Source organism: Coregonus clupeaformis, chromosome 37, assembly GCF_020615455.1.
Source record: "Coregonus clupeaformis isolate EN_2021a chromosome 37, ASM2061545v1, whole genome shotgun sequence".
NCBI classification, from domain to species: Eukaryota; Metazoa; Chordata; class Actinopteri; order Salmoniformes; family Salmonidae; genus Coregonus; species Coregonus clupeaformis.
In genome coordinates, this window is record NC_059228.1 from 7,299,959 (window position 1) to 7,322,187 (window position 22,229).

The following is a 22,229-nucleotide window of genomic DNA, read 5'->3' on the forward strand; positions in this document are numbered from 1 at the left end:
GGGAAAAAATTATTTGATCCCCTGCTGATTTCGTACGTTTGCCCACTGACAAAGACATTATCAGTCTATAATTTTAATGGTAGGTTTATTTGAACAGTGAGAGACAGAATAACAACAACAAAATCCAGAAAAACGCATGTCAAAAATGTTATAAATTGATTTGCATTTTAATGAGGGAAATAAGTATTTGACCCCCTCTCAATCAGAAAGATTTCTGGCTCCCAGGTGTCTTTTATACAGGTAACGAGCTGAGATTAGGAGCACACTCTTAAAGGGAGTGCTCCTAATCTCAGCTTGTTACCTGTATAAAAGACACTTGTCCACAGAAGCAATCAATCAATCAGATTCCAAACTCTCCACCATGGCCAAGACCAAAGAGCTCTCCAAGGATGTCAGGGACAAGATTGTAGACCTACACCAAGTACTAAGTCATGTTTTGCAGAGGGGTCAAATACTTATTTCCCTCATTAAAATGAAAATCAATTTATAACATTTTTGATATGCGTTTTTCTGGATTTTTGTTGTTATTCTGTCTCTCACTGTTCAAATAAACCTACCATTAAAATTATAGACTGATCATGTCTTTGTCAGTGGGCAAACGTACAAAATCAGCAGGGGATAAAATACTTTTTTCCCTCACTGTAAATCCCCGCACAGAGACACTAAAATAGTTTGTTAAATAATTCACTTAACACCCATGCGAACGGGACCAAAGACGTGATTGAAACAGGGAGCAACTTGGATAAATGTATAAATCAAATCAAATCAAATGTTATTTGTCACATGTGCCAAATACAACAGGTACCTTACCGTGAAATGCTTACTTACAAGCCCTTAACCAACAATGCAGTTCAAGAAATAGAGTTAAGAAAATATTTACTAAATAAACTAAAGTAAAAAAATTAAATAAAATCAAAAAGTAACACAAGAAAATTACATAACAATAACGAGGCTATTTACAGGGGGTACTGATACCGAGTCAATGTGCGGGGGTAAAGGTAAGTCGAGGTAATTTGTAAAGTCACTATGCATAGATAATAAACAGTGAGTAAAAGCAGTGTGAAAAAAAAGGGGGGGGGGTCAATTTAAATAGTCTGGGTAATTAATTGTTCAGCAGTCTTATGGCTTGGGGGTAGAAGCTGTTAAGGAGCCTTTTGGTCCTAGACTTCGGACTCTGGGACCGCTTGCCTATGCGGTAGCAGAGAGAACAGTCTATGACTTGGGTGACTGGAGTCTTTGACAATTTTTGGGACCTTCCTCTGACACCGCCTAGTATATAGGTCCTGGATGTCAGGAAGCTTGGCCCCAGTAATGTACTGGGCCGTACGCACTACCCTCTGTAGCGCCTTACGGTCAAATGCCGATTAGTTGACATACCAGGCGGTGATGTAACCAGTCAGGATGCTCTTGATGGTGCAGCTGTATAACAGTTTGAGGATCTGGGGACCCATGCCAAATCTTTTCAGTTTCCTGAGGATTAAAAGTTGTTGTCGTACCCTCTTCACAACTGTCTTGGTGTGTTTTGACCATGATAGTTTGTTGGTGATGTGGACACCAAGGAACTTGAAACTCTCTACCCGCTCCACTTCAGACCCATCGATGTTAATGGGGTCCTGTTTGGCCCTCCTTTTCCTATAGTCCACGATCAGCTCCTTTGTCTTGATCACATTGAGGGAGAGGTTGCTGTCCTGGCACCACACTACCAGGTCTCTGACCTCCCTATAGGCTGTCTCATCATTGTCGGTGATCAGGCCTACCACTGTTGTGTCATCAGCACACTTAATGATGGTGTTGGAGTTGTGCTTGGCCACGCAGTCGTGGGTGAACAGGGAGTACAGGAGGGGACTAAGCACGCACCCCTGAGGGGCCCCAGTGTTGAGGATCAGCGTGGCAGATGTGTTGTTGCCTACCCTTACCACCCGGGGGCGGCCCGTCAGGAAGTCCAGGATCTAGTTGCAGAGGGAGGTGTTTAGTCCCAGGGTCCTTAGCTTAGTGATGAGCTTTGTGGGCACTACGGTGTGGAACGGTGAGCTGTAGTCAACGAACAGCATTCTCACATAGGTGTTCCTTTTGTCCAGGTGGGAAAGGGCAGTGTGGAGTGCGATTGAGATTGCATCATCTGTGGATCTGTTGGAGTGGTATGCGGATTGGAGTGGGTCTAGGGTTTCCGGCATGATGGTGTTGATGTGAGCCATGACCAGCCTTTCAAAGCACTTCATGGCTACCGACGTGAGGGCTACGGGGCGGTAATCATTTAGGCAGGTTACCTTTGCTTTCTTGGGCACAGGGACTATGGTGGTCTGTTTGAAACATGTAGGAATTACAGACTTGATCAGGGAGAGTTTGAAAATGTCAGTGAAGACACTTGCCAGTTGGTCCGCGCATGCTTTGAGTACACATCCTGGTAATCCGTCTGGCCACGCGGCTTTGTGAATGTTGACCTGTTTAAAGGTCTTGCTCACATCGGCTATGGAGAGCGTGAGCACACAGTCATCTAGAACAGCTGGTGCTCTCATGCATGCTTCAGTGTTGTTTGCCTCGAAGCGAGCATAAAAGGCATTTAGCTCGTCTGAAAGGCTTGCGTCACTGGGCAGCTCGCGGCTGGGTTTCCCTTTGTAGTCTGTAATAGTTTTCAAGCCCTGCCACATCCGACGAGGGTCAGAGCTGGTGTAGTAGGATTCAATCTTCGTCCTGTATTGACGCTTTGCCTTTTTGATGGTTCATCTGAGGGCATAGCGGGATTTCTTATAAGCGTCCGGATTAGTGTCCTGCTCCTTGAATGCGGCAGCTCTACCCTTTAGCTCAGTGCGGATGTTGCCTGTAATCCATGGCTTCTGGTTGGGGAATGTACGTACGGTCACTGTGGGGACGACGTCATCGATGCACTTATTGATCAAGCCAGTGACTGATGTGGTGTACTCCTCAATGCTATCTGAAGACATGTTCCAGTCTGTGCTAGCAAAACAGTCCTGTAGCTTAGCATCTGCGTTATCTGACCACTTTTTTATTAACCGAGTCACTGGTGCTTCCTGCTTTAGTTTTTGCTTATAAGCAGGAATCAGGAGGATAGAGTTATGGTCAGATTTGCCAAATGGAGGGCGAGGGAGAGCTTTGTATGCGTCTCTGTGTGTGGAGTAAAGGTGGTCTAGAGTTTTTTTCCTCTGGTTGCACATTTAACATGCTGGTAGAAATTAGGTAGAACGGATTTAAGTTTCCCTGCATTAAAGTCTCCGCCCACTAGGAGCGCTGCCTCTGGATGAGCGTTTTCCTGTTCACTTATGGCCTTATACAGCTCATTGAGTGCAATCTTAATGCCAGCATTGGTTTGTGGTGGTAAATAGACAGCTATGAAAAATATAGATGAAAACTCTCTTGGTAAATAGTGTGGTCTACAGCTTATCATAAGATACTCTACCTCAGGCGAGCAAAACCTTGAGACTTCCTTAGTATTTTATTTTGTTTTAGTTTCAATGACTGAATATTCTGGACAAAAACTGACGAATGTAACTAAGGCTGGGAATGGCAATACAATCAAACTAGCAAGGGCAATGATCACAAGTCAGCCATAACGGGGCTAATAGGCTAGCGTATCTATTTATGTAGCAAGCTAAAAACACTGAGCCTAACGTTAGCTAAATAGCTAGCTAGCTGCTAGGAGGATGCCATATCATGCCATTGGAGGAGTGGGTGAGTGACTGACTTTTTCCCCTCATATCGTTTTTTTGGTGGCTATACACAACTAGAGATGCAGGTGTCATTTGGTTAGCTAGCAAGAACTTGAATGACTGTTATACAGTTAGCATATCTCTTGCGTTAGCAAATTCACTCTGGCTATCTACTACGATTTTCAGAGCACTCTCGTCTGAGTGTGCCAGAGCACAGAACAACTGATGAATTTATGAACGCATAACACCTGCTGGTATTGACCTGTGTCAGTGAACGTAGGCAAAAAAAGTAATAGTTAGTCAAGAACTAGATAACATGTAAACAGCCTAACCAGCTCTGCTACGGTGAGTAAAATGGTCAGAGTGACGTGTTCTCTCATTTGTGTCTGGAAGTAGCTAGCTAGCAAGCTAGCCAACTTTAGCCAGTTAGCTTGGGTGCTTGGTTGGGACAAGCATTCATTGGCCGGCAAGCTGCAGAAGGACGAGGAGGCTACAATTCCTAATCGTTTATCAGTGCAATTTTGACGGCCAACTAGCTGAAAAAGTTTGAGAGGGTTTATCTAATATTCCTTTGTTAGATTTTAGCTAATCTTGCTCTGGCTAGCATTAGTTGTTGATCTTGTTGTTGTTGATGTGCATAACTGTAAGCAGGGTCAGGCAGCCAGGGAAGACCAGTCTGTGACAAAGGTGAGATTAATTTTTTGCAGATACAACACTTTTTTCTGTCTGTCCAGCAAACACTGGACATGCCAGATGCTATTTTAAAGGCAGTCTGACAAAACTCCAAAGTTGATTTCCAAACCGTATCAAGGGTTGATAGAGGCTTTTCCTGATGACACAAAACATGTAAAACAAAAATGTGGTCGACCCTGCTGAGACCCCTGTCACCATCTGATCCTCCTAAAATGAAGCATGACAAAGAATTACCTTGGTGTACATTTATACATTATATTATCCAAGAATAGAATCAATGGTTCATTAATTGAAATTACGATTATTCCCAGATCCCAGACTGTAGCTTTAAACTTGAGCTGCTGTCCTGTAGCTACTGTAGGTCTACCCATCAATTCAAGATGGAACTTTGTATAATTCACTGAATATATACTGCAAAATTCACCTGAGCTCCGTAGACTGGTCTTTCCTGGCTGTCTGACCCTGCTGGGACCCCTGTCACCATCTGATCATGCTAAAACATGATGAGCATAGTGTTGTGTACACTGACTGCACAAGAGGGCTACATTCCCGCTGGATGCCTGTGGGACCTGCGGGTCCTGACAGAGATAATTGCGGCTCAATCTGAATTGTTCATGCTGCAGGCAGGAGCGGTCGGTCAGACAGATTACTTTGGGATGAAATATATTTGTTCTCCCACAGATTATTTTGAAATGGTCCTCTTTCTGCTTTGTATGCGCTAGACTACATATTGTATTAAAAGCACTTTTTGTTTTTGCATTATTCACACACTCAGAATTCGCTTCAACTTCAGTAGCCTACATCTCCTAGTTGGGCGTGAGAGTTCAAGTGCGCCTAGTATGTGTGGTCTCATTGAAATAGAGTAGGCTGCCTACATGGGCAGAGAATCACGTGGCAGTTAACGTTAATATGAAATGAACTTAAATATGATTAGACTGTCGTTTACTACAGTGTCTGTAAATAAATACTGATAATGAAAAGAGGTGGAGGGCGCTCAACCAACGTCAGTCGAAGTTAATCCCAAAAAATTATTACAATTGAAAAGGAAAAGGCACAACGCGCACATAGGTTAGGCTACTATGGTGAGCGAGCGTTGCGCCTTTTCATTTTCAATATGTGACACTCTGGCTCCATGGACTTTGATTATTGAGCCAGGGTTGTTCATTTTCATTGTTTGGGTGTATTTCTATGTTGGGTATTCTAGTTGTTCATTTCTATGTTTGGTGATTGTTCTTGATTAGTCATATGACTCCCAATCGGAGGTAACGAGTGTCAGCTGTCGGCTCGTTATCTCTGATTGGGAGCCATATTTAAACTGTGTGGTTTCTCCTTGGTTTTGTGGGTTTTTGTTCCTTTTGGTCAGTGTACCGTGGACTTCATTGAGTCGTCTTTTGTTTGTAGTCCGATAACGTTTATTTAATAAAGTCATGTTTCTTGGACACGCTGCGCCTTGGTCATACTTGGACGACATAGACCCTCGTGACAGAAAAACCCACCATCAAAGGACCAAGCAGCGTGTCAAGCGGCAACAGGACCCAGCTCCAAAGGCTTCCTGGACATGGGAGGAGATTTTGGACGGAAAGGGGTCCTGGACTTGGGAGGAGATCCTGGATGGGATAGATCGCCGTCCATGGAGCGAAACGGTGGAGAGGCGACGGCGAGAGGAGCAACGGCGTCAGCAGGGCCATCGTCGGAAGGTCGAGAGGCAACCCCAAAAAGTTTTTTGGGGGGCACATGGCTTGGGCGGCTGGGCAGCAGGAGGCTACCACAGGGCTGACGGAGGCAGAGAAGGGGCATATTCAAAGGGCAACCAGGTTACGGGGGTCACTGGGCAAAGTAGGGAAAGGAGATGTAGAGGCACGGCGAGTGGTACTGGGGTGTATTACCAGTCCGGTCCGGCCCGTTCCAGTTCCCGGGGTAGAGCCAGTGGTGTGTGCCTCCAGTAGGGTCCGGCCTGTTACGACCCCTCGCACCAAGTGTACGGTGCGCGTCTCCAGCCCGGCTCGGCCTGTTCCGGTTCCTCGCACCAAGGATCCGGTGCGCTTCGCCAGCCCGGCCCGGCCTGTTCCGGCCACTCGCACCAGGGATACGGTGCGCTTCGCCAGCCCAGCGCGGCTTGTTCCGGCCACTCGCACCAGGGATACGGTGCGCGTCGCCAGCCCGGCCCGGCCTGTTCCGGCCACTCGCACCAGGGATACGGTGCGCGTCGCCAGCCCGGCCCGGCCTGTTCCGGCCACTCGCACCAGGGATACGGTGCGCGTCGCCAGCCCGGCCCGGCCTGTTCCGGCCACTCGCACCAGGGAAACGGTGCGCGTCTCCAGCCCTTTACCACCAGTGCATACACCACGCACCAAGCCTCCTGTGTGTCCCCAGAGTCCTGTGCGTCCTGTTGTTGCTCTCCGCACTAGCCCTGAGATGCGTGTCCTCAGCCCGGTACCTCCAGTTCCGGCACCACGCATCAGGCCTACGGTGCGTCCCCAGGGTCCAGCATGCCCTGTTGCTTCTCCCCGCACTAGCCCTGAGATGCGTGTCCTCAGCCCGGTACCTCCTGTTCCGGCACCACGCACCAGGCCTACGATGCGCCTCAGACGGCCAGAGTCTGCCGTCTGCCCAACGGGGCCTGAACTGTCCGTCTGCCCAACGCCGTCTGAACTGTCCGTCTGCCAAGCGCCGCAGGAACTGCCCGTCTGTACTGAGCCTGCAAAGCCGCCCGTCTGCCATGAGCCTTCAGAGCCGTCCGCCAGACCGGAGCCGCTAGAGCTCTCCGCCAGACAGGAGCAGCCAGAGCCTTCCGCCAGACAGGATCAGCCAGAGCCTTCCGCCAGACAGGATCAGCCAGAGCCTTCCGCCAGACAGGATCAGCCAGAGCCTTCCGCCAGACAGGATCAGCCAGAGCCTTCCGCCAGACAGGATCAGCCAGAGCCTTCCGCCAGACAGGATCAGCCAGAGCCTTCCGCCAGACAGGATCAGCCAGAGCCTTCTGCCAGACAGGATCAGCCAGAGCCTTCCGCCAGCCAGGATCCGCCAGAGCCGTCCAGCCAGGATCCGCCAGAGCCGTCCAGCCAGGATCCGCCAGAGCCAGCCAGCCAGGATCCGCCATTCAGTCCGGTGCTGCCCCTCAGGCCGGTGCTGCCCCTTAGTCAGGTACTGTCCCTTAGTCCGGTGCTGCCCCTTAGTCCGGTGCTGCCCCTTAGTCCGGTGCCGCCCCTTAATCCAGTGGGGTTTAGTTGGGGGGTGGTCATGTGGAGGGGGCTACGGAAGCGGATAGTGACTAAGGTGGGGTGGGGACCACGACCTGGGCCAGAGCCGCCACCATGGACAGACGCCCACCCAGACCCTCCCCTAGACTGTATGCTGGTGCGCCCGGAGTTCGCACCTTTAGGGGGGGGTACTGTGACACTCTGGCTCCATGGACTTTGATTATTGAGCCAGGGTTGTTCATTTTCATTGTTTGGGTGTATTTCTATGTTGGGTATTCTAGTTGTTCATTTCTATGTTTGGTGATTGTTCTTGATTAGTCATATGACTCCCAATCGGAGGTAACGAGTGTCAGCTGTCGGCTCGTTATCTCTGATTGGGAGCCATATTTAAACTGTGTGGTTTCTCCTTGGTTTTGTGGGTTTTTGTTCCTTTTGGTCAGTGTACCGTGGACTTCATTGAGTCGTCTTTTGTTTGTAGTCCGATAACGTTTATTTAATAAAGTCATGTTTCTTGGACACGCTGCGCCTTGGTCATACTTGGACGACATAGACCCTCGTGACACAATAAGTATGGATTACCCATTTATTTGTCTCTGCCTGCAAATCGTCCTCCTAAAAGGTAGGCTATAACCTATAGGACTATGCAAAACGTAGCAAGTGTCGCTGTCATTATTCTTGCTGCTTCCAGTTCAGTAGCCATACCTGCAAGATCAGGTGCGTGTGTGGTGTCAGTGGTGTCAATGAAATAGAGTAGGCTATAGCCTACATGGGCGGAGAAGCACGGGGCTATGTATACACAAGTTTACGCGCTGTATCCCGGGTGGCGCCATAACTCTACACAAATGCATTTCATTTCCGCCGGAAGTTGTTGGCACAACGTCTGCTGGTGTAAACACAGCGATGTCGATGCTAGCTTGGGAACACGGTTCTACTACTATGCCGCAACCCGTCAAGGAGCGGAGGGGGAGGAACTTGCAAGGGACTATTTGGAAACTCTGGGCAACAGCATTGAAACCAAAGGCTTAGTGGTGTGCGAAAAGGAACCGTGGCTTGCAGGATCTCCCGATGGAGTGATAAACAACGACATTCTGTTGGAGATCAAATCACCTGTGATGGGAAACAAGTCACTTGCAGAATTTTTGGCAACAAAGAACTGCGAAATCACAACTGTGGCAAACGGAGATAGGGTAGATTACCATATTGCCTGCAATGGTCCAAAAGGCTACTACATGCAGGTACAAATTGGGATGCACTGCACAGGGCTTCAGCACTCCAAGTTGGTGATCTGGAACAAAACTGAGCACCTAGAAATCGAAGTACCCTACGACCAAGGCTTTGTCCAGGGGCATATCATAAGGCTGCGCACATTCTACTTTGCCCACATGCTCCCGAAAATTGTTGATGATTTTGTTGAGGGAAGGTTACAGTTCTGCAGTAAATATCTCAGCATTTTAAAACCAAAATAAACTGCCTTATTTAGGTCATGCCCACAGGAGCCAACAGATGTCCATTGTTTACATGATCTCTTTATGCTGTGCAATATATCAGTGTGCCTACTGTTTGAGTGAAAATAAAGTTTGATGTAATTTCAATCCTTAGAGTGCTACAATTTATTTTAACACAGTTCATAATTCATAGTAAGCTCATACTGTACATAAATAACACTGGATTAATTAATTGTTTTGAGGAAACTAAACAAATGGCTTCAACAAGAAAGATTGCGTGTTTAATCTTAACAGGTATTAAAAAGTAAAATACAAAAGCAGCCCACACAATTACATCACTATGAAAATATTCATATATAATATTAAAAAAATACAATGCACGCAGTATTTGTTGTGTTTATCTGTATTTAATGAACAACATGGCTGGGTGTTGGTAGACAGGGACACAGGGCAAGATTCTAAACCTCACTGATCAGTGGACTCTTCAGGTTAACTAGGCCAGCACAGATGGTTAAGATGTTGTCCAGTTTCGGTGCCATGCTGATGGGAACATTCTGGGATAAAATCTTAAACACCTTCAGTCTCTGGATTGCTCTTTCCACATGTATGCGGACATTGGCTACTCGCCTGGTGCGTGTCGTCTCCTCATTGGTCAACTGATTGCGCCTGTAGGTGAAAGCAGGGATGTTCAAACTGACCCTTCTCTCATCAAGCAAGTCTCGAATGGTGAACCCACGGTCCGCCATGACCTCATCACCAGCCCTCAGATAGTCTAGGAACCCACTGTCCATGGTGATAAACGTATCGCTGCTTCTGCCAGCATAGGCATCAGATATAAACATGATTAGCCCATTAGGGGCCACAGCGACGAGATATTTCACAGTGTTGCGTGATTTATACTGGCTGAAAGTGTCACTCCTTGAGTCGTGGTTTGTGGCTCTCTGCATGGCACTTTCGGCACCGTCAATGATGCAGGTGGTTCGAGGGTAGTTCCTCTGAAACGACAAGGGCATGGTGGCACGAATGGTCTCTCTTGGAAGCCAGGGGATCAGGACTTTGAACTGTTCACCCATCACGTCAATCCAGTGACTAATCACAATGCTTGCCATGGATGTAGACACATTGAAGCGGTGAGCAATATCTCCTAATATTAGGTTTAGTTTTAGTTTCATCAACGTCATAAGTATTTGGTCAACAACAGGAAGGGTAATTGATGGCTTACTGAAAGGCAACAACACCGTCACCAGGGTGAAGAATTGAACCATAAGCACTCCTGTATACAGCCGGGACCTAGCATCATCAATGACCGTGGTGCTGGTCACAGTAGGACCCATTTCTGCCTCGCACTGTGTGGCCTTGTCTACTTTAACAGACTGTGTTGTTGAACAGTAAATGTGATCAATATGTGACGGATCCTCCCATTGGGTCTGGGCATCTCGAAATTTTGGTGTAGCAGGCTCGGCCTCACAGACAGGCTGACAGGTTTCTGGAGCATCTAAAAAGGGGAAGAGAAAACATGGATGGAGCAAAATTATTGCAGGCATAGAGTCCTCTCACTACAAACATCACAATGGAAAAATGTGTACTACCACCAGGGGCGGTGTGTTCATTAGGGCGATATGGGTGACGCACTGCCAAACGGGAAAAGGAAGGGATTTTTTTTCTAATCAATTATATCACGGCAACAGTAGTTCAGTGTTCTAATCTAGACGCCTGATCTGCCAATAAATGTCCAATCATGCTAAAGTCGTGCTTCAAATGTCCCCGCCCGTTTTGGGGCGATTTCAGTCAGGTTGAAAATCGCCCAGAAGTCTCTCATAGCCTCTAATGTAAAATATTTTTTTTTCAAATATCTGAGCTTTCAATACAATCTCTATGGGTTTCTGAGGGCTTGCACTTACGCGCTTTCGTCATACGTAACGTAACGATGAACGTAACTAAGAAACTACTCTTTCACCCTGAAGGCGGCAAGGCAGACAGCACCGCTTGGACAGCGACTGGTGTAACCGACATGCACCATCTTTCAGAAAAGATTAAGAAAAATGAGCTGTCAAAGACCCACATATAGCTGTTTGAGATTGTCTGCTTTTGGGAGAGTGAATATTGCCACTCAACTGGATGAGGGATACAGGCTAGCTGTCCGCCGCCACAACGATGAGGTTAGCAACAGCAGAGTCGTGAACACTGTCTACGAGAATCGAGACGACCTCATAGAATGTTTTGAAGCCATCCGGACGGGTTCATTGGGTTCATTTGACCAGCACACCTTGAGAGAGGCAGCTGGCTACGTGAGGATACTCCATGATGAAGATTTAATTTTTTTCCTGCGGCTTTTTCACAAAATCATGCCCCACGTCGACATTCTGTACCAGAAGCTACAGAAGAAGGACATCGATGCTGTCTTTATCAAACGTGCCCTCGACAGCTTCACAAGCAAGTGCAGGCCATAAGGTAAGATTAAACAATATCAAAAAATGTGGTAAAAGCTCTTGTTGATCCTGCAATCTGAACAAATACCAAGATGCTGTATTTTCAGCTGATATTTCATTTGTTTATGGAAATGCATATTGTTTATGCAGTGTTGAGGAATGTGAAAGAACACCCTTGATTATTTTTACTGTGATAACTTATTTTGCTTTTGTAAGCCAACACTTTTGAGATCAGTCAATAAATGCTTCTGGTATTGACTTATATGCTGCCCCTGTCTTCATGTTGTTGCTGGACATATCTTTTTAAAAATGTGTGTAGGTCACCTAAATCATCAGAAAAGTTGCCCCCCCTGAGAATTTTTTCAGGAGCCGCCACTGACTACAACATTGCACTCACACGCACACACACAATCATCATCACAACAGCCTGCCACCTTGCATTGTATTTATGATGTAGACTAAGGCACACGCAGGCAGGCACACACACACACACACACACACACACAATTAATGATGTAGCTATCGTGGGCATTGTTTGTCCCATCTCCAAAACAATCAACTGCCTTAGCAAAATACCGGTAGCAATGTTAATGTATGACAACTTCTTCATAATTAACAGTATTGTCAGCTTCATAGCTAAAGTTGCTGAACTTACCCTCAGATTCAAGTCTGCGTTTCTTTATCTGGGGGGAGGCAGTGGTCCGCTGGGTGAGTTGACGCCTCTTTGGCTGGGGAGGGCGATTGTATCCCAACCACAACTCTGGGAAAGGATTATCCTTGGTAGGTTTTTGGTCAACAAAGTGATAGGAACAAACAAAAACGTTGAGGGGTGGTTTCTTTAGATTCAATGCCTTCAGCCAGGTCCTTGATTCCGAGTCGGTATCAGGCTTGCGAAAAAATTTAAACAATGGAGCGCATGGACATTGCCTCTTCGTAGCTGGTTTGTGGTCGTAGCACTCTCTATCTAACCACTCGTTCAGGTGCTTTCTCAAGTTTTTGCAACCAACTACCGCACACGTCGTTCCCGAACCACTTTTCTTCATGTTGTAATTGTAATTTTTATATCCTCTTTGTCACTGCGATATCAGTGCTTTGTCGGCACAACGGAGCTAGCTAGCAAAACAAACCCAGCCCGGCAGAACGGAAGTGGATTGCATCGACGGGAGGAGTTCAGGAAGTAGAGCAGAAACGGCTCAAAAACTTGTGTATACATGGGCGGAGAAGCACAGGGCAGTTATCTTTCCAAGGAAATGCACTTCCTTAATAGGCCTATTATTAGGCTATAGTTTACTACATTGCATAGAAATAGGCCTAAATATTGATCACCCATATTTCTTCGTCTTAAAATCTTCCCACTCCTAAAAGGTAGGCTATAAAAACCCCTGAAGAGAAAGTGCAAGTCTCTCCAACTCTGCTCTCTTCAAACTACATCTAGCATTTTGGCTGATATAGCCCAGTAATAAAATGTAAGGGTCATATGACAATCTCTGGTAATTTAACTTAATTTCTTAAGTTATTTTTGCGCATTTGATATTGCCTACAGGGCGCAAAATTGCTGGGACCATGGCTGGCAAGTGACCTGCGTCACATACGCCTAAAATAACATTGCAGGACTGCGGTTGGGTTTGGGCCCAGTTCTTGCGGTAGAGGTTGGGAGTATAATTACAAGTATTCCATAAGTGTCAAAGGCTTTTATTGACAATTACATTTAGTTTATGCAAAGAGTCAATATTTGCAGTGTTGACCCTTCTTTTTCAAGACCTCTGCAAAACCGCCCTGGCATGCTGTCAATTAACTTCTGGGCCACATCCTGACTGATGGCAGCCCATTCTTGCATAATCAATGCTTGGAGTTTGTCAGAATTTGTGGGTTTTTGTTTGTCCACCCGCCTCTTGAGGATCGACCACAAGTTCTCAATGGGATTCAGGTCTGGGGAGTTTCCTGGTAATGGACTCAAAATGTCGATGTTTTGTTCCCCGAGCCACTTAGTTATCACTTTTTCCTTATGGCAAGATGCTCCATTATGCTGGAAAAGGCATTGGTCGTCACCAAACTGTTCTTGGATGGTTGGGAGAAGTTGCTCTCGGAGGATGTGTTGGTACCATTTTTTATTCATGGCTGTGTTCTTAGGCAAAATTGTGAGTGTGCCCACTCCCTTGGCTGAGAAGCAACCCCACACATGAATGGTCTCAGGATGCTTTACTGTTGGCATGACACAGGACTGATGGTAGCGCTCATCCCGCAGCTGAATCAACTTTAGGAGACGGTCCTGGCGCTTGCTGGACTTTCTTGGGCGCCCTGACACCTTCTTCCCAACAATTGAACCTCTCTCCTTGAAGTTCTTGATGATCCGATAAATGGTTGATTTAGGTGCAATCTTACTAGCAGCAATATCCTTGCCTGTGAAGCCCTTTTTGTGCAAAGCAATGATGACGGCACGTGTTTCCTTGCAGGTAACCATGCTTAACAGAGGAAGAACAATGATTTCAAGCACCACCCTCCTTTTAAAGCTTCCAGTCTGTTATTCTTACTCAATCAGCATGACATAGTGATCTTGTCCTTGTCAACACTCTCACCTGTGTAAACAAGAAAATCACTGACATGATGTCAGCTGGTCCTTTTGTGGCAGGGCTGAAATGCAGTGGAAATGTTTTTTGGGGATTAAGTTAATTTTCATGGCAAAGAGGGACTTTGCAATTAATTGCAATTCATCTGATCACTCTTCATGACATTCTGGAGTATATGCAAATTGCCATTATCAAAACTGAGGCACCAGACCTTGTGTAAATTCGTATTTGTGTCATTTTCAAAACTTTTGACAAGAAAGAGTAGAGTCGAAATTTCCCTTTAATGACTAGATTACTAATCTACTCCCTTCCCTGAAAATCCCACCCCCAATAATTAATTGACAGGTCTGAAACCCTACCAACCATGTGATTTATATACATCCCGCCCCTTCCCTGAAAACCCCACCCATAGTGATTGATTGACAGGTCTGAAACCCTACCAACTCTGTGGCTCTCACAAATATCCTACTCCTCCCCTGACAGTCCCACCCACAGTGATGGATTGACAGGTGAAATGGTTAAGAATTTGGTCAGGATAACGCATGACAATGAGGAAATAAAATGGGAGGAATAATATTGTTTTACCCAATAAGAATTCAAATATTTTACTTGGTAGCTTAATTAAGAAACATAATTGTTACATTTCATTTTTGTCACAAATAATACAATCACAATCATGTAGTACAATCACAAATGTGAATTTTGATTTATCTTTTAACAATTTTCTTTCTCAATATGGCAGTGTTATATGTTAGGGCATTGAACAAGAACTGTCAACTTGAAAATGCAAACTGGAGTTTTGCATTTAAATTTGGTAATAGATTATGTTCACATAAAAACAATATTGCGTACTTATTATGAATTAATAATTAGCATGATCAAATGTGAATATATTTTGGCCTGTCACACCCTGGCTCGGGGACTCATTATGTTGAGCCAGGGTGTGTTCATTCTATGTTTTCTGTTTCTTTGGTGGGTGTTCTAGGTTGTCTATTTTCTATGTTTGCCTTAGTGACTCCCAATCAGAGGCAACGAGTGTCAGCTGTTCGTTGGTTGTCTCTGATTGGGAGCCATATTTAAACTGTCTGTTTTTCATTCGGGTTTGTGGGATTTTGTTCGTGTTTGGTTGTGTATTGACCATTGACTGTCACGTCGTTGTTTTGTTGTTTTGATCGGGTGATCATTCTAATAAATAATATGTTCACATTCAACGCTGCGCCTTGGTCCTCCTCCTCATTGGTAGACGATCGTGACAGAAAATCCCACCAAAACTGGACCAAGCAGCGTGAAGAGGAGAGAGGAAGGACCTGGGATCAGGGGAGTAGGAGTTTCGGCTGGGCCACGCTAAGTGAAGAGGAGAGAGGCTGGTCTATGAAGCAATGGATCGAGAGTCTGGCGAGAGCTAGGGAGGCCTGGTCCACGGGGAGGAGAGAACCCCAGAATTTTTTTGGGGGGCTCACGACGTGGACGACGGGGCAGCAGGAGGCCGCGATGGAGCGGTCCAGCGGGTGTGAAGAGGAGGCCGCCAGGTTAAGGGGGCCACTGGTCACAGAGGAGAGGGAAAGTGTGGAGGCACGGCGAGAGGTACTGGGGTGTGTTACCAGTCCGGTCCGGCCCGTTCCTGATCCCTGCGTAGGGCCAGTGGTGTGTGTCCCCAGTACGGTCCGGCCTGTTCCTGCTTCCCGCATCGAGTCTGTGGTGCGCGTCGCCAGCCCGGCCTGTTCCTTCTCCCCGCACCAAACCTGTGGTGCGCGTCGCCAGCCCGGTCCGGCCTGTTCCTGCTCCCCGCACCAAGTCTGTGGTGCGTCTCGTCAGCCCTGTCCGGCTCATTCCTGCTCTCCGCACCAAGTCGGTGGTGCACGTCGCCAGCCCATTCCGGTCCATTCCTGCTCCACGCACCAAGCCAGGGGTGTGTATTGTCAGCCCGGTCCGGTCCGTTCCTGTTCCACGCACCAAGCCAGGGGCGCGTGTCGTCAGTCCGGCTCCGGCCAGCGGGGCTAGACAGGACCAGGAGTACTTTGGGGGTTGGAGAGGAAGTGGGGATCAAGCCCGGAGCCGGAGCCGCCGCCGAGGAGGAATGCCCACCCAGCCCTCCCCTGTTTTGCTCGTATTTAGGCGCGGTCGCAGTCCGCGCCTTTAGGGGGGGGTACTGTCACACCCTGGCTCGGGGACTCATTATGTTGAGCCAGGGTGTGTTCATTCTATGTTTTCTGTTTCTTTGGTGGGTGTTCTAGGTTGTCTATTTTCTATGTTTGCCTTAGTGACTCCCAATCAGAGGCAACGAGTGTCAGCTGTTCGTTGGTTGTCTCTGATTGGGAGCCATATTTAAACTGTCTGTGTGTGGACAGGTGTCTTTTATACAGGTAACAAATTCAAACAGGTGCAGTTAATACAGGTAATGAGTGGAGAACAGGAGGGCTTCTTAAAGAAAAACTAACAGGTCTGTGAGAGTCGGAATTCTTACTGGTTGGTAGGTGATCAAATACTTATGTCATGCAATAAAATGCAAATTAATTACTTAAAAATCATACAATGTGATTTTCTGGATTTTTGTTTTAGATTCCGTCTCTCACAGTTGAAGTGTACCTATGATAAAAATTACAGACCTCTACATGCTTTGTAAGTAGGAAAACCTGCAGAATCGGCAGTGTATCAAATACTTGTTCTCCCCACTGTATATATCCAGAAATTGCGCCTCCGAATCAGCAATAAAAATAATTAAATGTAGCTCCATTTGGGCAAGACAAGAGCAGGGGTCTCCAACCTTTTCTTTCATAAGAGCTACACTCATATAGAGTGGGGAAAAAAAGTATTTAGTCAGCCACCAATTGTGCAAGTTCTCCCACTTAAAAAGATGAGAGAGGCCTGTAATTTTCAACATAGGTACACGTCAACTATGACAGACAAAATGAGAAAAATAATTCCAAAAAATCACATTGTAGGATTTTTAATGAATTTATTTGCAAATGATGGTGGAAAATAAGTATTTGGTCAATAACAAAAGTTTCTCAATACTTTGTTATATACCCTTTGTTGGCAATGACACAGGTCAAACGTTTTCTGTAAGTCTTCACAAGGTGTTCACACACTGTTGCTGGTATTTTGGCCCATTCCTCCATGCAGATCTCCTCTAGAGCAGTGATGTTTTGGGGCTGTCGCTGGGCAACACGGACTTTCAACTCCCTCCAAAGATTTTCTATGGGGTTGAGATCTGGAGACTGGCTAGGCCACTCCAGGACCTTGAAATGCTTCTTACGAAGCCACTCCTTCGTTGCCCGGGCGGTGTGTTTGGGATCATTGTCATGCTGAAAGACCCAGCCACGTTTCATCTTCAATGCCCTTGCTGATGGAAGGAGGTTTTCACTCAAAATCTCACGATACATGGCCCCATTCATTCTTTCCTTTACACGGATCAGTCGTCCTGGTCCCTTTGCAGAAAAACAGCCCCAAAGCATGATGTTTCCACCCCCATGCTTCACAGTAGGTATGGTGTTCTTTGGATGCAACTCAGCATTCTTTGTCCTCCAAAACGACGAGTTGAGTTTTTACCAAAAAGTTCTATTTTGGTTTCATCTGACCATATGACATTCTCCCAATCCTCTTCTGGATCATCCAAATTCACTCTAGCAAACTTCAGACGGGCCTGGACATGTACTGGCTTAAGCAGGGGGACACGTCTGCACTGCAGGATTTGAGTCCCTGGCGGCGTAGTGTGTTACTGATGGTAGGCTTTGTTACTTTGGTCCCAGCTCTCTGCAGGTCATTCACTAGGTCCCCCCGTGTGGTTCTGGGATTTTTGCTCACCGTTCTTGTGATCATTTTGACCCCACGGGGTGAGATCTTGCGTGGAGCCCCAGATCGAGGGGAGATTATCAGTGGTCTTGTATGTCTTCCATTTCCTAATAATTGCTCCCACAGTTGATTTCTTCAAACCAAGCTGCTTACCTATTGCAGATTCAGTCTTCCCAGCCTGGTGCAGGTCTACAATTTGGTTTCTGGTGTCCTTTGACAGCTCTTTGGTCTTGGCCATAGTGGAGTTTGGAGTGTGACTGTTTGAGGTTGTGGACAGGTGTCTTTTATACTGATAACAAGTTCAAACAGGTGCCATTAATACAGGTAACGAGTGGAGGACAGAGGAGCCTCTTAAAGAAGAAGTTACAGGTCTGTGAGAGCCAGAATTCTTGCTTGTTTGTAGGTGACCAAATACTTATTTTCCACCATAATTTGCAAATAAATTCATTAAAAATCCTACAATGTGATTTTCTGGATTTCTTTTCCTCTATTTGTCTGTCAGAGTTGATGTGTACCTATGATGAAAATTACAGGCCTCTCTCATATTTTTAAGTGGGAGAACTTGCACAATTGGTGGCTGACTAAATACTTTTTTTCCCCACTGTAGGTGTCACGGATTCCGCCGAGGCTGCTCCTCCTCCTTGCTCGGGCAGGCTTCGGCGTTCGTCGTCCCCGGAGTACTAGCTACTGCCGATCGATGTTTCGGTGTTTGTCTTGTGTTGTCTAGTTTGTACACCTGTTACTTATTTTGTGTTGATTATGTAACATATAAGTTCCCTTGTTTTACGTTTGGCCTTTGTGTGTTATTGTCATTTTGTCCTGTCTGATGTTCGGCATTTCTAGTTCGCCTATTACGCACAACGCGTGTTACTCCTCCAGTGTTGAGGAGACTTTTGTTTGGTGCGTGTTTACTGGAATTAAAGTAGTCATCCTGATCCTCTGTGTCCTGCGCCTGACTTCACCGCCGCATACACATCACCCCAGTCTGACAATAGGCTACCTACTGCATATTTTGTTATTGTGTAGGCCTATTTTAATAATAGAAACAAAGAACAGCACTGTCTGCATACATAATGTAATTGCGTTTTGGTTCTTAAAACCACACATTTTGAACAAGAATAATTTTACTGTAACCAACCTTGAGAATTGTCCTTTTTAAGATGACAGTAAATAAAATGATTTTACGTTTGAAGAAATCTGTAGCCTGCAATTACAGGACTAGGCTACTATAAATTATTTTCCAATTATTTTTTAAATTGTCATTCTGTTTAATAGTGGCCTTTTAAACAACACACCACATTGAGTAGGCTACATATTCTAGGCTATATACAGTGGGGAGAACAAGTATTTGCAGGTTTTCCTTCTTACAAAGCATGTAGAGGTCTGTAATTTTTATCATAGGTACACTTCAACTGTGAGAGACGGAATCTAAAACAAAAATCCAGAAAATCACATTGTATGATTTTTAAGTAATTAATTTGCATTTTATTGCATGACATAAGTATTTGATACATCAGAAAAGCAGAACTTAATATTTGGTACAGAAACCTTTGTTTGCAATTACAGAGATCATACGTTTCCTGTAGGTCTTGACCAGGTTTGCACACACTGCAGCAGGGATTTTGGCCCACTCCTCCATACAGACCTTCTCCAGATCCTTCAGGTTTCAGGGCTGTCGCTGGGCAATATGGACTTTCAGCTCCCTCCAAAGATTTTATATTGGGTTCAGGTCTGGAGACTGGCTAGGCCACTCCAGGACCTTGAGATGCTTCTTACGGAGCCACTCCTTAGTTGCCCTGGCTGTGTGTTTCGGGTCTTTGTCATGCTGGAAGACCCAGCCACGACCCATCTTCAATGCTCTTACTGAGGGAAGGAGGTTGTTGGCCAAGATCTCGCGATACATGGCCCCATCCATCCTCCCCTCAATACGGTGCAGTCGTCCTGTCCCCTTTGCAGAAAAGCATCCCCAAAGAATGATGTTTCCACCTCCATGCTTCACGGTTGGGATGGTGTTCTTGGGGTTGTACTCATCCTTCTTCTTCCTCCAAACACGGCGAGTGGAGTTTAGACCAAAAAGCTATATTTTTGTCTCATCAGAACACATTATCTTCTCCCATTCCTCCTCCGGATCATCCAGATGGTCATTGGCAAACTTCAGACGGGCCTGGACATGCGCTGGCTTGAGCAGGGGGACCTTGCGTGCGCTGCAGGATTTTAATCCATGACGGCGTAGTGTGTTACTAATGGTTTTCTTTGAGACTGTGGTCCCAGCTCTCTTTAGGTCATTGACCAGGTCCTGCCGTGTAGTTCTGGGCTGATCCCTCACCTTCCTCATGATCATTGATGCCCCACGAGGTGAGTTCTTGCATGGAGCCCCAGACCGAGGGTGATTGACCGTCATCTTGAACTTCTTCCATTTTCTAATAATTGCGCCAACAGTTGTTGCCTTCTCACCAAGCTGCTTGCCTATTGTCCTGTAGCCCATCCCAGCCTTGTGCAGGTCTACAATTTTATCCCTGATGTCCTTACACAGCTCTCTGGTCTTGGCCATTGTGGAGAGGTTGGAGTCTGTTTGATTGAGTGTGTGGACAGGTGTCTTTTATACAGGTAACAAATTCAAACAGGTGCAGTTAATACAGGTAATGAGTGGAGAACGGGAGGGCTTCTTAAAGAAAAACTTACAGACCTCTACATGCTTTGTAAGTAGGAAAACCTGCAAAATCGGCAGTGTATCAAATACTTGTTCTCCCCACTGTATTTGACCATTTTAATACAGACTAGCTCAAAACATTACTAATTATTCAAAATTACCAATTATCCAATGAATCATGATAATTTTATGGTAAAAAAGTGGGGGCGCAAAAGCATAAGTTTGCACCCCTATTTTGAAAGTGGGGGTGCAGCTGCTCTGTTTGCGCCATTGCTCAGGCGCCTATGAATAGAGGTGTTACGTTTCTGTAAGCTAAGCCCTCGGACAGTAGGGAAAGTTCAAGTGCGTCGTACATGAGCCCCATGTCCATAACTGTTTCGAGGACAGTCATTTTAGCAACCCCTGGTCAAGTTTCTGTCTGTGGCTTGTTACATCAGATTTGGCCCGCTCGAAGTAGGGCAGGCCAGCCCCATAAGAAGGCCCGTCCATAACGCCAGCTCTGTATTGTAGCATATTACATTCAAAGGCCAATTTTGAAAGATGTACAGTATGTTGCAGTTTTTGCTATTGAATTAACTGTCTGTTAAAATAACTAAATTGATGTTCATTATGTTGTGTTTTGGTGATTAAATCAATGTTCTCATGGTGTTTCACAGTAAACTATTTTGGATGATCAATGGTTGTGTGCTGAAAGATGTCTTCAAATTAAATGAATGCACAATAAAACGTTTTTGAATATGACACTTACGCATTACATGTGTTACCAGTTTGGAGGCTTGTACTAAGAGTTTAGAATATTCAGCACATACTTGTGAAAATGTCACTAAAGCGATTGAAAAAAACTGTAACGTGTATACTTTGATAACTGCTGAACAATTTCTATATTTAAATGTATCAATTTGACATCAATTTATGTTAGAAGGTAAAACCAAATCATGTATGGATGTGGCTGTAAATACTACATCATCATTCTCCATCAGCCAGTGTGCTTCAACAGGACAAAGTGTAGTCATTTTACAGTATGTGCTACCATTTGGAATTATAGTGTGGGTGTACAATGCACTACTGAAATACCTGGGTTGTATATAACAATATTCCACTCTGAATTTCATGAATTTCATTTTTTACACTGTAAGCTGATGAATTTCAAGCAGAGATACAGGTGAAACTGTATCAGTTGACAAGTTACGTAGAAAATATGATCTTGTACAATGGTGCATGGGGCAGAAATGGTATACAACACCGTGCTATGTTTTTATAGTAGCCAACTGCTTTATAATACCCTTATTTCTGATGATTTGTCCTACGTATGTACTGTATAATTATAATGAAACTGTAAGACTGACATATTTCTACAAATTAGCTTTAGTCAAATACTGTATGGAAAATTATATTTACAATCTACTATTCTGTCTAACTAGTACTTAAAAATAACAGTTTGAAATGTCTATCTTGTATTTTTTATATTTTTTGGTTTAAATGGTAGTTAAAAGGACTAATGGTGAGCCTATCATTAGATGATGTATTGGTGACTAAACCATTTTTGTTCATGGTATTTCACAAAAACAAAATATTTTGTGTGAATGACTCAGGGCTGTAATACAGGATGTGTGAAACCCCAACGAAAGCACAATCAAAGGTTCTGAACATAAGATAGGGGGCATTACAAGTATTATCAGTTTAGAGCTTTGTACTTAGAGTTTTGAAAATATACCACTTACATCCGAAAAATCTGCCCAAGTGATTGAAAAAAACGGTAAACATATACACACATTTACACCAACTCAT

The 22,229-nt window shown here is 45.3% G+C and overlaps 1 protein-coding gene across 1 annotated transcript; it reads right to left on the minus strand.

Annotated features, from left to right (window-relative positions):
* Window positions 1-9,388: 9,388 nt before the first annotated feature.
* LOC123482730 lies at window positions 9,389-10,227 on the minus strand. Its single transcript, XM_045211429.1, has one exon. The coding sequence runs from the start codon at window positions 10,182-10,184 to the stop codon at window positions 9,462-9,464; it is 723 nt and encodes a 240-aa protein (XP_045067364.1). The 5' UTR covers window positions 10,185-10,227; the 3' UTR covers window positions 9,389-9,461.
* Between the last annotated feature and the right edge of the window lie 12,002 nt (window positions 10,228-22,229).

Bases quoted from the DNA above. Each gene is read 5' to 3' on its own strand.
- LOC123482730 (XM_045211429.1), bottom strand. From the start codon at position 10,184: ATGACGTTGATGAAACTAAAACTAAACCTAATATTAGGAGATATTGCT.